At 38.5% G+C, this 16,435-nt stretch overlaps 1 protein-coding gene across 7 annotated transcripts in view; it reads left to right on the top strand.

The window, feature by feature from the left end:
* Positions 1 to 16,435, top strand: part of sash1a (SAM and SH3 domain containing 1a) — a 233,123-nt gene that overhangs the window by 175,417 nt on the left and 41,271 nt on the right. Inside the window, exon 1 of one of the 7 annotated variants that reach the window (XM_079375671.1) lies at positions 3,995 to 4,628. The exons of 3 other annotated variants lie outside the window; for them this stretch is intronic. In XM_079375671.1, coding sequence (XP_079231797.1) covers positions 4,527 to 4,628 — 102 coding nt within the window. In that variant the 5' untranslated portion in view covers positions 3,995 to 4,526. Of the gene's footprint in view, positions 1 to 3,994; positions 4,629 to 4,756; positions 4,893 to 16,435 lie in introns of those variants that run through there. 3 more of the 7 variants (XM_079375674.1, XM_079375672.1, XM_079375673.1) reach the window with 3 other exon arrangements.

The following is a 16,435-nucleotide window of genomic DNA, read 5'->3' as shown; positions in this document are numbered from 1 at the left end:
GGCTGTTGTTGAAAGGTCACCCATATTATGACTGATCCTGAGGTAACATGAGTCATGACACTTTCCTGATCTCTGACAGTGCTGTGTGTCATTGGGTTAATTCCACAGGATGAAACACTTTACATGATAATATATGCTTATTGCTTCACAATGATTTAAACAGAAAGCCTAATAATTGTTTACACCATATTAAGTAAAGATTGTATACAAACATCTTTAAAGTGTTTATTTTGTATAGATTAAATCTTATGAATACACACTCATAAGTCTCAGTTTAATTAAAGTGACAGCTCATAACCTGTTGTAGAAAATCATTAAATGTGTATGGTCACTGTCTCGGTTTATTGCTTTTAGTCATGTCTGCAAGTGTTTTTTATCATCCAAATATCTCTCATAAGTGACCTGGTTAGATTACATTAGGATAAGGTAACTCATTTTTTCATCCTATATTTTTCTTCTCTTTTGTTCAGAAGTTAAGGGGCAGTACAGCTGCATCTCAAAAAATTTGAATATTGTGAAAAAGTTAATTTTTTCTTGTAACTTATTTAAAAAAGTGAAACTTTCATATATTTTAGATTAATTTAGATGTAAAGTAAAAACATTTAAAAAGTGTTTTGTTTGAACTTTGATGATTCGATTTTACAGCTCATGAAAGTCAAAAATCCAGTATCTCAAAATATTAGAATATTTCCTAAGGTCAATCAAAAAAAAGGATTTGCAAAACAGATAAGTTCAAGTTCTTTAAAGTATGCTCATTTATGCACTTTATGCATTTATGCTCATATACGCACTGACTTTGGAAACTTCACACTGGACTTCAAGCAGCTTGGATTCTGTGCCTCTCCAGTCTTCCTCCAGACTGCAGACCTTGATTTCCAAATGAAAAGCAAAATGTACTTTTATCTGAAAAGAGGACTTTGGACCACCAAGCAACGGTCCTTCTTTTTTTCTTTTATAAATGCTTTTGACGATGTTTCTGGTCAAAAGTGGTTTCTGTTCTGTTTCAGATGTTTCTGTTTCCTAAGTGTTTAAATCGGCTTTGCTTGACATTCTCAAGCTTGTGGTCATCCCTGTTGCTTGTGCACATTTTCCTACCCAATTTCTTCCAGTCAACTTTGTATTTAATATGCTTTGATACAGCACTCCTTGAACAGCCACCCCTTTCAATAATGACCCTCTGTGGTTTACCCTCTTTGTGGAGGGTGTCAATGTTCGTCTTCTGGACCATTGCCAAGTCAGCAGTGTTCCCCATTATTGTGGTTTCAAAGAACAAGAGATACCCAGAATTTATACTGTATGGATGGTCATTAATTGAAACTCAAAAGTAAATATTCTAATATTTTGAGATACTGATTTTTGACTTTCAGATTAGAATTGCATAAACTCTAATCATCAAAATAAAAAATAAAAAAGTTGAAGTGTTTTACTTTACATGTAATGAATCTAAAATATATGAAAGTTTCACTTTTTTAAATAAGTTACAAGAAAAAAATGAACTTTCACCATATTCTAATTTTCTGACATGCACCTGTATATTTTATTTGTCTTTGAATGGACATTCATATGCTCACCAAGGCTGTGTTTATTTGATCAAAAATACAGGCACAACAGTAATATTGTTAAATATTATTGTAATTTAAAATAATAGTTTTTATTATATTTTAAAATGTCAAATGTCACTTTTGTAACATTTAAATATGCTTTTACTGATTTTGATAAATGTAAAACATCCAGCATCACCATGGGCTCTATGCTCAATGCACATACTTCATAACTTTAGTTGACTTATCATAGAAGAACAGTGAACGTTTTGCTGTCTACAGAACCGCAGGCTGCAGGTGGCCATCGTTTTGGCACTTTCCATATAAACAGATCCAGTGAGCCAGGCCAAACTGGCCCCAGTAGTTCCGCCACCGAGCATGTGGATCACTGGAATACCAATCACAGCGCTGCAAGAGAGCCACTGTGTGTGTCTTACACAACAACAACACCATCCGTGCCACAGGTGCAGAGAGAGAGATGAGCAGAAAAGAAAAACAAACGATTTCCCAAATATCTGTACAGAAAAATGTTTGAATGTTGATGGTGTTAGAACACACAATAGTCTTAAGTTATATAATCAGTTTTTGTGCAGCATACAATAATTGTTTGGTTAAAAAATAAATGTGCGTGCTTTGCATGCATAATCCCTGTTTTACAGATCAGTGCTGTTCAAGCTCAATACATTTGGAATGACCGTTTGTTATAATCTCATTGCAGACAATGACAGACTCACGTGTTTTTAACCTATAGAGCCATTTTCCCATATTTGATGTTGGTTATATTTATAGGTGGTGTAAATCGGGTGCAGCTGTGTTGACTTTCCCTCCTTAAGATCTATATGCTTTACTAGCCCCCTGCAGTCTGGCGTTGAGTTAAGCGTTTCTTGAAGTATTGTGTGGAAGTGTTTTGCAATCCCTGTAGGTTACAGGCCTTTAATTTAAGAACACACTTTGGTTTGAATCCGGAAGGCATTTCAACAATAGAGCATTACCTTTGCTCTGCCATTCAGTGCTGTTAGAAACTCCATTTACTCAGCAGGGAACTCCCTTACAAACACACGGTGACCTGACGCTTTGACCTCTTCCTGGTCCTCTCTGATCCAAATTGATTGACAGCCCCTTTTTAAGCAAACGTTATGCCAATCACACATACAGTAGCAGACATCAGGTAAAGCACTTCCAGAATATCGGATCAAACCTTGTTCCTTAGAGGAATTTAAAAAAGTGAATGCACCTGTGTGCGAGTATACGAGTATTAAAGTTCATGTAAACATGTGTTAGTTGAAAGAGTCGGGCATGTGTTTTTAATGTTTAGGCTATAAACACTAAGCATGTTTAGCATCTGTTTTAGAGTACCTGTCTGGAAAAGTCATTCCGTCTTTACCTCTACCAATAATATGTATGAATTTCATTGCGTGTGCATATGTATAATATGCATGAATTTAATTGAGTATATGTGTGTATTTGTCTTTAGGTGACTTTAATTTAGTATAGTGTAGATGGTGCTTACAAAAACTAAACCACTAAAAGTTAAGTAAGTTTTTATTGAGAATTAAACATACTCCGTACTACTCAGATGTTTATGTGTGATCTGCACATATGGATGGTTTCTCTCTGCCCCTGTATGACTAATGGAGGAATTCTCACATAGAACAAGAGGGACTCGCTCTCACTTTCCCTCTATCTCTCTTTCAGGCTGTTCTGGCATCTGTCACGAGACTAAGACAGCTGTTGCTGTTTCAGATAATGTGTCTCTGGGAAGCAAAGGAGAAAGAGGATAGAAGAAGAGTAGACATGTTTAGCCACGTTTTTTTTTTTTGCAATAGACAGGCATGACAGGATGAGAAATATCCAAAGGCATCCACAGCTTTGAACGTGCACATTTATTCAATTCTGTCCTGTCGTCTGGCTTATTGCAGCTCAAATTACACAAAGGCTCAGAGGTTAGTTAGATTAGTGAAACCACCATGCCTTTAAATCTTCCCTGCAGGACATCCAGAGTGGTCAGATGCCACATTACAAGATCTTCTTGATTTTGATGTCACAGATTGTTACATGAAGATAAAATTAATTATTACCTACTAAATTAACTTTGACTGAATATTTTTTTTTGTAGTTTTGTTTAGTTTGAGCTAACATATTAGACAATGTTTCAACATTAAAAGTTTTTTTGTTGTTGTTGCTGCAATAACTTTCAGGCGTGCTTTGAAGTGTTGTGAATAGAGAATGGATAACGTCATGCTTCTGAAATAATTTTCTCATGGCCTTTTGTTTTCGAATGCATTGTGAGCAAAATGTCGCTTTGTTCCTTTGTGTCTGTTTATAGCGGGGAAAGTATTGCTGGAAAAGCGAAAGGAGAGATAGATACCCTTTTGCAAAGGTCTCTGTGTGTGTCGTCATCGCTTGGTGAAGTTAGTGAGGATCAGTTTGTCCCGTTTATGGCAGTGAAGCTCGAGAGCCGTGTGTTGTTTGGGCGGAGTAAACCATTGCGCTGCAGAGGGGGAGGCTGGAGAACTCAAGCGCAAAAATCGCTCCGGGCGTTTTCGTCAGTGTTGTGGCTGAATGGTCCTGTCGTGGGTACCTCGGAACGTTGTTTGTCTGGCAGGGATTGGCTTTGATGTTATTTACGTATTGTAATTATTAAATCTTTTTATATCGCACATTAACGAGAACTCCCTAAAGTTTGTGTTGGTTCGCACCGACGAAGTGCCAGGTGAATCGCTGAAGTCTGTCCGGCTATACTTGAGTTGAAGTTTCTCAGTACGGTGTGCGCTCAGCTGGATTCAGATGGGAAACATATCTGCGAACTTGATGAATATGTATTTCTGTACTTTAACGGAATACTTTGCATCGAGTTTTGAACACGCAACACCGAATAGCGAAATACTAACTCAGATTTAAAAGACTTCTGGACGTATTTTATGGTTTTAGGATTAACATTCGTCAACTTGAAATTTGAGGCTGTAAATCCATCAGTGTTTGACAATGGAGGAGGATCAAGTGTCTTCTCCCGAGGAGCCGCAGGCGGTCAGCGGCGCATCATCGGACAGCTTCTCCCGGCTCTGGTCGGACGTGATGGGGATGCTGGTAAGTTCGGAGTTGGGGGAGGGGTGTCACAGGAAGGCAACTTGAGAAAAGTCCTTCAACCCAAGAGGCTTAATTTATTGGAGCTCTTTGTGTGTGTAGTGGTTGTGCTTTGATGCCAAGCGCATGTTAAAGCAGCCCGCAGGAGCGTCAGGACAACCTCAGCTAACTTTCTGCTCGCTGTGAACAGAAGTCTTAAAGCTGCATGGTTGGATCTGTTGAGAGGCATTGAGAAGTTTAGAAATCTCCAGGGAATCGTATCACATGGTATGTAACTGAAGTGTTTATTTTTATTATTATAACCCGGCGCACGTGCGGCGTTAGATACGCAACGTAACTCAAACACGACACAGAAGTTTAAATGGATGTACATTATCCCGCATATTACAAAGCTATTTTATAGAAGTAACTATTTAGACACGAAATGTGGTTCTGGTTACTTGTAAGTTGACTTGAATCGTTCGCAAAGTAGTCTTGCTTGGCAACATTGAAAACTATCTGGCTACAAAACGAGCATTGCAATAATATTACCATACTAGTGTGTATATTATTAAACAAACCACGTGTAATCTCAGAACTGGTTAGCTAAGAGGTTTAACTGTAACAAATGTAACATTTCTAGGACTTTTACATTTTGGAGATTTTTCAGAATCAGAATCAGAAAGAGCTTTATTGCCAATGCCATATCTGATGCATTTTAGTGTTTATTTTACGGGATAAAAACATTTCCTTCGCCACTATGGCATTTAGTTTGGGAAATTATCTTGTTCTCTCCCAAGGCTGTCTCTGTTGTCTGTTATTTGCATATTTCACTGGTCCTCTTACTTAAAATGTTTTGAATCAGTTCAGAATGTTCATGTTTCCATTGAGACCAGCTTAGTGAAGGCCACACTGTAATGTCCTCAAGGCCTAGTCATGGGTTCTCGGTCCTTTTTGGTTTTAATTGGACCTTTAATTGCGACTGTTGTGTAGGAAATTGGTTAAAGTGGATATTTACATACAGATATTCCCTGAGACTTTGTCAGAACCTTAACATGCCTGTTGTTAAGCATCCAGATGAAAGAGATAAAGGTGTGACACCCATTTGCAGTGACAACAGCTTTGCCTCTTGATGGCTGCAGAGCTAATTAAGCATTGAAAAGTGTGTGTATTGTTTTTATGTCCAGGAAAGAGAGATTATCTAATGAGTAATAATTGTTTCTGTTAAATCTGTTGAGATAAATTGTAACACTGACACACATTAATGATTAATGTCTTTTAAGTTGCACATCTGTTTCATCCTTCAGGCATATATTATCCTGGGATGTTACTGTAAGATAGTCTTTTTTTTCTTTCCATAGAATATCTCATGTATACTCTTCTTACAAATAGCCCTGCAGTGCTCTCTCCTCGACTGACTTGAACTCTCACATGATAATATTAAAACCACACTGTCTAAGCAGCAGGTTGAGACTTTACATCTATGAAGCCGTTATGGGGGGAAAGTTACAGACGTAGCACTTAAAGGTGTTCTCAGCTTGGATTTACCCAACCCCCAGTGAACTGCAGCTATTGTTTATGATCCTTGCAGCTTTAATCAAGTCTAAAATCTTTTGGCTTTAAACAGCTCTTTTTAGTAGTTTTCATCTATAGTGGTAGTTTGGAGAATTTAAATTCTGTCTTTGCTTCAGTTATTTTGTTTGTTTACAAAAGGAGATCTGTTCATTTGCACTGCAGTGTCTCTCTTAGTTTATATTTATAGCAGGGGTGGGGAACGTTGATCCTGGAGGGCCGGTGTCCCTGCAGAGTTTAGCTCTAACCCTAATCAAACACAACTGAACCAGCTAATCAAGGTCTTCAGGATCCAGTTAGGTTTTTTTTTTCAGGATTGGAGCTGAACTTTGCAGGAGAGTGGCCCTCCAGGATCAATGTTCCCCACCCCTGCTTTCTAGCAAACACAAGTGAATGCCTGACTGTTTACAAACTAACTTTTGTTAATGACATTTTCATAACCATGTATAGGAATCCTATACAGTCAGCTGGACATTATTATATCGTTGAATGGTTTTATTTCGCAACGGCGACTAGATGATGGCATCTTTCATTACAAGGCAACTTAATAAATAAATTAGTTTGGAATATTGATATAAATTTAAATTGAAGAAACGGACTACTCTGCCAAGCCAGAGATGAAACTAGCAAGGCTGTGTTGGAAATTGGTTCCCAGGGAAAATGTTCAAATATACAGTTTACATACACCACGATTGACCAATCAGAAGTCAGTATTCTAGAGCGCCTTGAAATAAATATAAGAAATGTCTTGATTGCATGAAAAAATGGTTAGACATTGTTTCAGTTAAGCTGACCATTAAACAGTCGGGGTCGTTTTACTTTCAACTTTTACAGGCCTTTTAGATGTGCCTTGCTAGTGAATGAAATGTTTTGGTGGGAACTCTATAAAAGTAAGGTTTTATGGCATTAACTAGATTTTTTGCAAGACCATTTTTGTTTTCTTAAGTGCATATATTGGTACATTTGAGGTAGTGTTTAAGATTTATTATCTTATGCTAATGTTGATAAAAAGCATTTGTAGAACTGGTGGCTACTGAGTTGCGAATTAAAGGTCCGAACTACATTCTGAGGTTAACCATTGTGCATGTCAAGCTCATAGATCTCTTAATGAGAATACCTCTGTCTGCCTGTCATTGAAGTGTGGTCTGTGTGAGCAAACCCCATTTATATGTGGTTCCACTCATCTAAATCCATTTCAAAGTCAATTAACAGCTCGTCACCATTTCAACATCTCTTGGATTTGTGTTATGTTGTGGCTGTGACGGTTTTAAGGAGAAAATGATCTGTGAAATAGTTTTGACATCTTAATTGTTTGCCTTTTCAAATATTTCTTAAATAGGAGCAGCTTTTTTTAAGCTTGAGCTACAGTATTTGCATGTAACATGCAGTAGCACACTAACTACTAACTGTAAAGAAAGCCAGATAGACACTATGCATAAGGCAGTAATGAAATGTTTGCTTCACCATTGGACATTAGACAATGTGTGGGAGAGTGGCTGGCCATATCTGCTGCACTTGAGCACTTTGACAGTAACTGATCATGATTTTGGATGAGCCATTGCTCCTCGCCTCTGATTCCAGTTAATTTAACACATTCTCCACCCAGCACACCACAGGCATTTCTCTCTCTTTTCACCTCCCGTCCTTCCCTTCCTCCTTCCTTATGCTTCCGTCAGCCCTCTGTGGATATCCTGAGGAAGCCACCCTAATGAGGGAGTTTTAGGACCCCCTGACCAACTTCTGTCTCACATCCTCTCTAACTCAAATACAGCTCATGTCCACTTCTCCCCTCCAGGGCGGCGCCACACATCTCACAACACCTACGTCAAGTGACTTCCCCATCCCCACGTTACTTTGAAGAGTGTGAATCATTTTCCATTAATTTGGTCTCCTTTAGTCTTTAGTACAAGGCCAATAACACATTGTGGTCTTTTTTATACAGACAGACCTCATGCTTTCTGAGTGTGTATGTTTTATTTTGTGCTTAGTAATAGTGTCAAGACACGTTTAGGCACTGTGGGCATTAGAATTTAAGATGAAAAGTGCTAGGGAAAAAAAGCAGACTTGTGATGTTCTCTGTTTCTGAAGGAGGACACATTAAACTTGTTTTGTGGTTTGCTGTGTTAGTCATTATTCCAGCATCAGCAACTATAAAGGCATATTATGCAATCTCCATTTACACAGAATAACAACGGAACAACCCAAAAATGAAAAAAAAAAAAACTTTTCTTTCTTTCTTTCTTTCTTTCTTTCTTTCTTTCTTTCTTTCTTTCTTTCTTTCTTTCTTTCTTTCTTTCTTTCTTTCTTTCTTTCTTTCTTTCTTTCTTTCTTTCTTTCTTTCTTTCTTTCTTTCTTTCTTTCTTTCTTTCTTTTCTATTTATATTTGTTAACCAAAGGTGGTTACATTTTTTATAAAAATGTTTAAGTATTACAGTTGTTTTAAAGCCAAAATGCTAAACTATTCTATGTTTGACTCAAATTGAAAGAATAAAGAGTTTAATTTCTATTTAGATTTATAAATCCTTTTTCTGTTAGTAAACATTGATGTTTTTCCATGGGCGGAGCTTAGCTGGAGGCCCCTGACTGCTTCACTACCGCTAGCTATGAAGTTTGTTAGCTTGTTGTTTTTTTTTTACAATAACTGGAGAAATTCCGATTTTACCTGCATATGTAAGGTCACTCACTGACAATCGGACGAAACCAGGACGAAACCAGATTGGCCGACCCGCGCACACTTTTACTCAAAGGATGGATGATCTTACAGGATTCCCTCCGGTTAAGTGACTCGCATCTAATGTGTAGCCTATAGTTAAGACAAACTCACCGTGTCTATCTAATCGTGAAGATGTATATTTTTCAATTTCAATATTTTTACAGCTACAATATTATTCCAGCCACGCAACAATGTATATACAATTACAAATGATTAGGCATATAAATCATCAGTTTGTTGCTTTACACACATGCACACAGACATTATTTCATACTCGACATAGTGGTGAGATGCATAAGAAATCTTTAGAAGCACTCATAACAATAAAAGACAATACTTTATTTAACCTTTTCTGATAAGAAGAGTGTGCTGCAAACATGAGTTTTTTTGACGATCATTTCTGTCCAGTCCGCTCGTTTTATCTCGTTTAACCACATCTGTCGTCGTTTTTTTGTCTGGCAGAGGCAGCATGTATGCGTTAAAATTTCCAATTGAAGCCTCTACTACATCGATTCTGGCACCCAACATCACAACAAGATGATATTTTAAGCTCCTTATGTAGCCGAATCTGCGCTGTTTTGAATTGGCTGCCTCCAATTCTCCCTTTGTTTTGCCTCCAGCTACTGCTGTGACATAACTGTTACGTCGGCCATAAAAGGGTCTATAGGGATTTTAAGATGCAGCCTAATTAGCGATTTGAATAATTAAGTTACTTATTGAGTGCCTAAGTTACTTTTCAGACAGAGTAATTAGTAAAGTGTTCAGAACAGAAACTGTGCTGAACAGCAATTTTCCAGCATAATGACCACCCCAAACACACCGCCAAGATGACACTGCCTTGCTGATTAAGCTGAAGGTGAAGGTGATGGAGTGGCCAAGTATGTCTCCAGACCTGAACCCTACTGTATCACCCTGTAGTCCAAGACTGGTTGCCCACTGAAGCTAAACAGGGTTGAACCTGGTCAGTACCTGGATGGGAGACCTCCTGGGAAAACTAGATTGCTGCTGAAAGAGGTGTTAGTGAGGCCAGCAGGGGGTGCTCACCCTGTGGTCTGTGTGGGTCTTAACACCCCAGTATAGTAATGGGGACACTATACGGTAAGAAGCACCGTCTTTCGGATAACACGTTAAACAGAGGTCCTGACTCTGTTCATTAAAAATCCCAGCATGCCTTTCGAAAAAGAGTAGGGGTGTTACGCCAGCATTTGCCCATTGGCCTCTGTCACCTCTCCACCAATAAGCTGGTTTTTGGTGGGCGTTCTGGCGCACTATGGCTGTCTCCAGGTGGATGCTGCACATTGGTGGTGGTTGAGGAGATCCCCCCTGCTTTTATGTAAAGCGCTTTGAGTACCCAGAAAGCACTCTATAAATGTAACAAATTATAAAGTAATTTAAATTAGTACTATACTATATATAGTTAGTGCTGGTATCATACCGAATACCGGTTTTTATTTTTCTTATGATATTAATTTTTTTAAATACCGCAATACCGGTGTCATTTAAATAATGTTCGGAACATGACACTGTTAGAAGGAGGTCTCTTTTCACTATTGCATTGTGGCGAGGACATAGCTGTATGTGTTACTAAGCATGAAAGTTCCGAAACTGAAGCTGTAAAACTAGTCGAACGTGATGAAACAGAAGAACTCATCCACAATATCCACCACGTGCTGCCATCAGCTCCCGCATCTCTCACACACGAGCACGTCTTTAGCACTATATTTAGCATTTTTGGATTTTGGATAGCGCAGTGTCGCCTCTCTCTGCATCTGTTCTGTGTAGTGAGTGGCAGAGAAGCAGTGCATTCAGCTGGCCGCACCGCAGCAGACTCAGTAAATGAGCACAAAACAGCGTTTCCAAGCACCTGTCACTTACTGACAGTTTGGAATTATAAATATGAGCATAGTTCGTCTGTTAATATTATGCACTTTTTTTGTTGTTGTTGTTTTTTTTTTTTTTGTTACTCGGACGCAGACAGTGTGCTGCATGAGACAAAAAAGAAATATAGCCAAAACCACTGCACTGCACCGCTCTTTAGTGTAACGTTAGATGCATGTTGATTTTATCAGTCAATGATGCGATTATAAATGAGTGACTCCTGGTTAACATGTAGACTATTAATGGGTTGTATTTAGTCACTATTTAGTGTGGAATTTTCTACAATATTCGCTCATCATGACAGTAAAATAGGGCATTCTAAGTCAATCTACTGCAGTTTTCCCTATCTCAGTCAGTAGAAAATGTGGTTAACACCCGGTCATGCATGAAAAAAATAAATACCGTCATATACCGTGAAACTGGTATAATTTTGAAAAGTACTGTGATATAAATTTTTGGTCATACCGCCCAGCACTAATTTAAATACAATATTGATGATGTAATTAGTAACTGTAATTAATTACTTTTTGAAAGTAACTTACCCAACACTGCTTGTGAGGAGTGTCACAATCATTTAGATATAGATTAGTAATTGAATAATTAAATCTATGATAAAAATAGATGATTAAATCATAGCTTTATTTTTCTTTTTTTATGTGTCGACATCGGATGCCCTATCTTCCCCAATGTTTGTGAGGACACTACAGGGTTTGACTGACAAAATGTGTGAATCCCTACCCTATGTATAGCTATATTTTACTCAAACTCAAACTGGTGTTTTTTTTTAATCCTCAGTTTAGCATGCTCGCAACACCATGTGAAGTGCATGCTTCTCATGAATTCCTGGAATTAGTCAACACATTTGTCACACTGCAGAAGCATTGGATTCAGGACTGTGTCCAAAACTCTAATGGCTCTGTAGTCTTCACGCTGCATTCAGAATGAAATGTGTTTCCTTTGATTTGAGTGTTGTGAAAAGAACAGCTCTTATCAGATCTGCTTGCTCATTTCACAATGGATTCGCTGTATGCATGCTTTGGAGTGTTGTTTTAGGCCATTGAAGAATGAAAGGATTTGCCTAAAAAAATGTTTCCTCTCTCAGTAAAAGAGCCAGAGTTTTTGCAAAGCTCAGCCTCAAGTCATAGGAAGTATCTACAAATGGCTTGAAGTCAGTTAATGTTTTCTTTCTGAGTTGTGTAGACGCGTAATCAAATACGCCTTTACCCTCTAAGGACTTTTGTGTCCCATAATGCTGTTTTGGAGCAGGTGGGCTGAGCAACTGAAAGGAATGCAGAGTAATCAATTAGCTTGAGTTCGAGGGAAATGCATCATCTCACCCTTAGACTTTTCTCAATATTTTACTCATTTCTTTCCTTGATTTTCTTTCTCTGCCTCATACCAGGAGTAACATTATATTTGTTACGATGGCCACATCAAAGATTTGCGGCTTTACTGAATGGCAGTTTCATCTGAGGGAAGTGTGAATTTGTGGTTTGCTTCTGTGAACAGACAGCTTCTCATATTTAGTGCATTTTATTGTAAAAAGTTGATGTTCGATTGCATAATGTGGAATCTGTCTCTCTTCCAGTCATTGTGACCCGTTCCTCTCGTTTCGGTCCATATCCTGGAAACAGACGTTCTCGACAAAGAATGTTGTTGCATGTCATTACACAACATGTTGAGTTTGGTCCATGTTGTGGGTGGCTCAGGACCTCGAGTAGTGTTGAAGCAGATTCTGGAGAACTGAACTGTAATTGGGTGTTGTATACTTTTGAGGAGTCAACAGTGAGTGGAAAAGACTCGGGAGCTGCAGAACTTAAAGGTGGTCTCCTATTTTGTGCTACAGTGACTGGTATCTCACTTCCTTCTATCAACCAGGGTCAACCCAAAAGAGCAAACAATTTAGGAATTATTAGTAATAATATCAGTCTATGAATGTTCCAGCTGGAAATTATAAACACAAGAGCTGGCTTACTACACCTGCTGAGACCCTTAGTCTGTACTGATGTAGCTTTCTTTCTTTCTTTCTTTCTTTCTTTCTTTCTTTCTTTCTTTCAAAAAAATATGTAGTTGACTTCCTCTTTGTTGTAGCTTACAAATCTCATTTGTTTTTGCATATAGTCAGACTTTATTTTTATTAACTATGCCTTTTTCTTTTTCCCATCAAGTGAATAAATGTCATGTTCCTCTTGTCAAACATGTACCAGTCCCAAAATGTGGTTTTGTGGCTAACCAACTTTAAAAGAGGTAGTTCAGATAGATCAACATTGCTGGTTGAGGTAGGATAGTGAAACGGCAACAGGCGGTGTTGGTTTAAGGTTAGTATTTACTGATGGTATGAAGAGGTCTGCATTAATTTGTGGGGATGTGACGAGATCTCGTGGCACGAGAAAACGTGAAAATATCCTCTCAAAACATTTTGCTGTGTTTACATTAGAGCTGCACCATAGACTGTAAAAAAAGATGGATGACGCGTCTCCACTTCCTTCCACTATAGAAAAGTGAAGCGAATACATCTCAGTATGGCCGCTGCCATCTTGAGTAAATGACATCATTTGGAGCCCGAGTCTGCGCAGTACAGTCATGAGGCGGAGCCGCGGGATCAAACTCCCGCAGACCCAACCAACCATAACGACATGCCCCGTTTTTTTAGCATCAAATTACTAGCTAAAATCAAACTTATCACAAAAACGAACAATTGAACATATATCAGTGTGATAACTACCTTAAATGACCAAAACCATATTTCGGAAAATTGTATTGGAAGTGTAATTTATTTTTTTATTTTGACTGAAGTCCCATTCGTTTACATGGAGAGGGCGGGGTTTATGACCTGTAACTGCAGCCAGCCACCGGGGGCGATCAAAGAGCCCGCAGCTTCACTTTTAAGGACAAGTGAGACACACCCGAGCTGCACCATTAATCATTAAACAATTTGCGATCTTATTCCTGAATGATAATGATGCCGCTATGTCTGTTACGACTGTATAACATCGCGAGTGTCAGTGGAGCGTGAGAAGCACGTTTTGTCGCTGCCCATGTTAATGAATCAGAGGGTCGACCATCACGCTTCCGATGTGAATGCTGTTCTTCACTGATATGGGTGGCGACAAAACATGCGCTGCTCACACTAACAACTCCACTAACACCTGTTTCACATCGGAAGCGTCTTAAAGACATTCAAATCTGCATTCATGCTGCTGCTGATCCAGAAAGAGCAACACAAACAGTCTTTTCAACCACACATCATTATTTCTGTTACAGACATTTAAATAACAGAAGTAGGCCTACTGGGATAAAAGTTTATAGTTTGGGTATAAACACTTGTCTATAGTAGTGATCAAAACGAAAGTATCTTAACACTTGTATTGTAACACTTATCTTCAGCCAGGAGGTGGCGACAACACGTTTAAAAAATGTATTTGACATTGAATCATTCCTTCAGGAGATTTCAATAGTGAAACGAGTCTATTAACTGAGACACTGACTCCATCATTTAATTTTTTTTTTATTTTGTTCAAATGAATGTATATTTTTAAAAGACTTAAGCAATGAACATTTTGTCAGAACCACTAGTAAATTACGTTATTTTGTTTAGTTGTCTAATATATATATATATATTTTTTCAGAATTATGATCTGCAATTTATTCAAAGAAATTGTGATTCTCAATTTATCCAGAATCGTGCAGCTCTAGTTTACATGTTGTTTATTACTGCACATAACTCATTAAAATAGAAGTTTAATTTCATAAAGTACAGGTTGATTTCAAAATGCACCTAAATATTTTTTTTTTGCATTTTGTGTTTTTCAGTTGAATAACAGACTATTTTTCCCTATATATTTAATCATTGAGGATTTAAAAAAAAAAAAAAAAAGTCTAAAAATCTCGTCTCGTTCTCATGAACTCAGTCTCGTGTCTCGTCTCGTGGGCTAAGTGTCTCGTCACACCCTTATTATTTTGTGTTTGGAAATAGTTTACTCTGGAGCTCTAGTTACAGACAGAGAAATGGGCTGGATAGCAGTGTTTGGGTGTTGCTGTTTGTGTGCTCAAACAGTTATTCATGTCGCGAAACAAGACGCATTCCCTCTATTCTTTTAAAGAGCTCTCAGCTCATGTGGAGCTACATTCTGGTAACATCTTCTGTCCTCTACATCCTCTTACAGATGCAGACAGATGAGGCGTGAGCTTTGAATTTGTCCATCAGTTAATGCCCAGCTGGAAGCAGCAGACCCACACTCACTCACTTTTAAAGTAGAAGATTGCAGCATTACCTCACCGGTGGCCAGGAATGTGTGGAATGTTAATAAGAATATGGGAGGCATGTGCTATACAGATGGAGCTGAACTAATTCAGATCAAAGGCCACTGCTGCTCAGTTTAAGCCTGAAGATAGACGAAAGATTGATGGCCTGTTCCTCATGTGTATGTATATATATATATATATATATATATATAAAGTCGTGACGTATTGTCAAGTATGGTTACCCATACTCGAAATTGGTGCTCTGCGTTTAACCCATCCAAGTGCACACACACAGCAGTGAGTAGTGAACAATTCCACACACACACACACACACACACACACCGTGAACACACACCCGGAGCAGTGGGCAGCCATGCTGCAGCGCCCGGGGAGCAATTGGGGGTTCGGTGCCTTGCTCAAGGGCACCTCAGTCGTGGTATTGAGGGTGGAGAGAGCCACCTACAATTCCTGCCGGCCGGGGGCTCGAACTCGCAACCTTTCGATTACGAGTCCGACTCTCTAACCATTAGGCCACGACTTCCCCCCTATATATATATCTCTTCAGCTCTGCTCCTGGGGACCCACTGTCCAGCAGAGTCTAGCAGCAACCCTAATCAAACACGTCCGAACCGGCTAATCAAGGTCTTCAGGATGGCTTGAAAAATTATAGGGTGGGTGACCTGTAGTAGGTTGGAAATTAACTTTGCCAGTGGGTCCCCAGGAGCAAGGTTGAAGATATTAAATGTATACACTGAATGAAATATGTGTCATATATCAATATATATTTTAAGCTATATATTTTTTTATTGCGGTTACCAAATTGCTGGTTTGAGTAAGTTAAAATGTATTTTTATATTCTTATAAATAAAGAAGTGGTTTCCTCCATGCATCCCCTTTTTTTTCTTGATTTCTTTTTCTTGAGGGTTTGCTTTCTATATAATAAAATGATCTAAAGTTATGAGACCAGTTTAAGACTGGAATAAGTTCTTGGATGAAGGTTTTGGCCCTTCCATCTGTCATTACCATCCCAACCAACGCTATGTACTTGAAAAAGCTTGGCTAATGGCAAAAGAAAAAAGTCTGTGGCCTAGTTGCTGTTGTAAAGTTTTTATTTGGTCTTAGTTCAGCTGCTCTATCTCTCTTTATCAAGTGTCCCAAAGGAAGGAGGATGTGACTTTATTATTTTTTTTTTTTTATTACGCATCTAACAACAAATCTCACATTCGCATCATGTTTTGTCTAAAAGCTGGAGGTGCTCTGCAGTCCAGCAGATCGGAATGCAAAAGCTGGAATTTCTCACAGAGAGCAGCGTTCCATTGGGAGTCTCAATATTCTGAGATCATCTGTGTGGAGTTTTGTTGGAACGGATTGGTTAAGAGGCATTTTGTGGAGAACGAGAGAACCTTTTAAATTTAACCCTTTG

The sequence above is a fragment of the Barbus barbus genome (assembly GCF_936440315.1).
Source record: "Barbus barbus genome assembly, chromosome: 24".
NCBI lineage: Eukaryota > Metazoa > Chordata > Actinopteri > Cypriniformes > Cyprinidae > Barbus > Barbus barbus.
The sequence above is the reverse complement of the archived record's forward strand: the minus strand, read 5'-3'. Positions and strand labels throughout refer to the sequence as shown.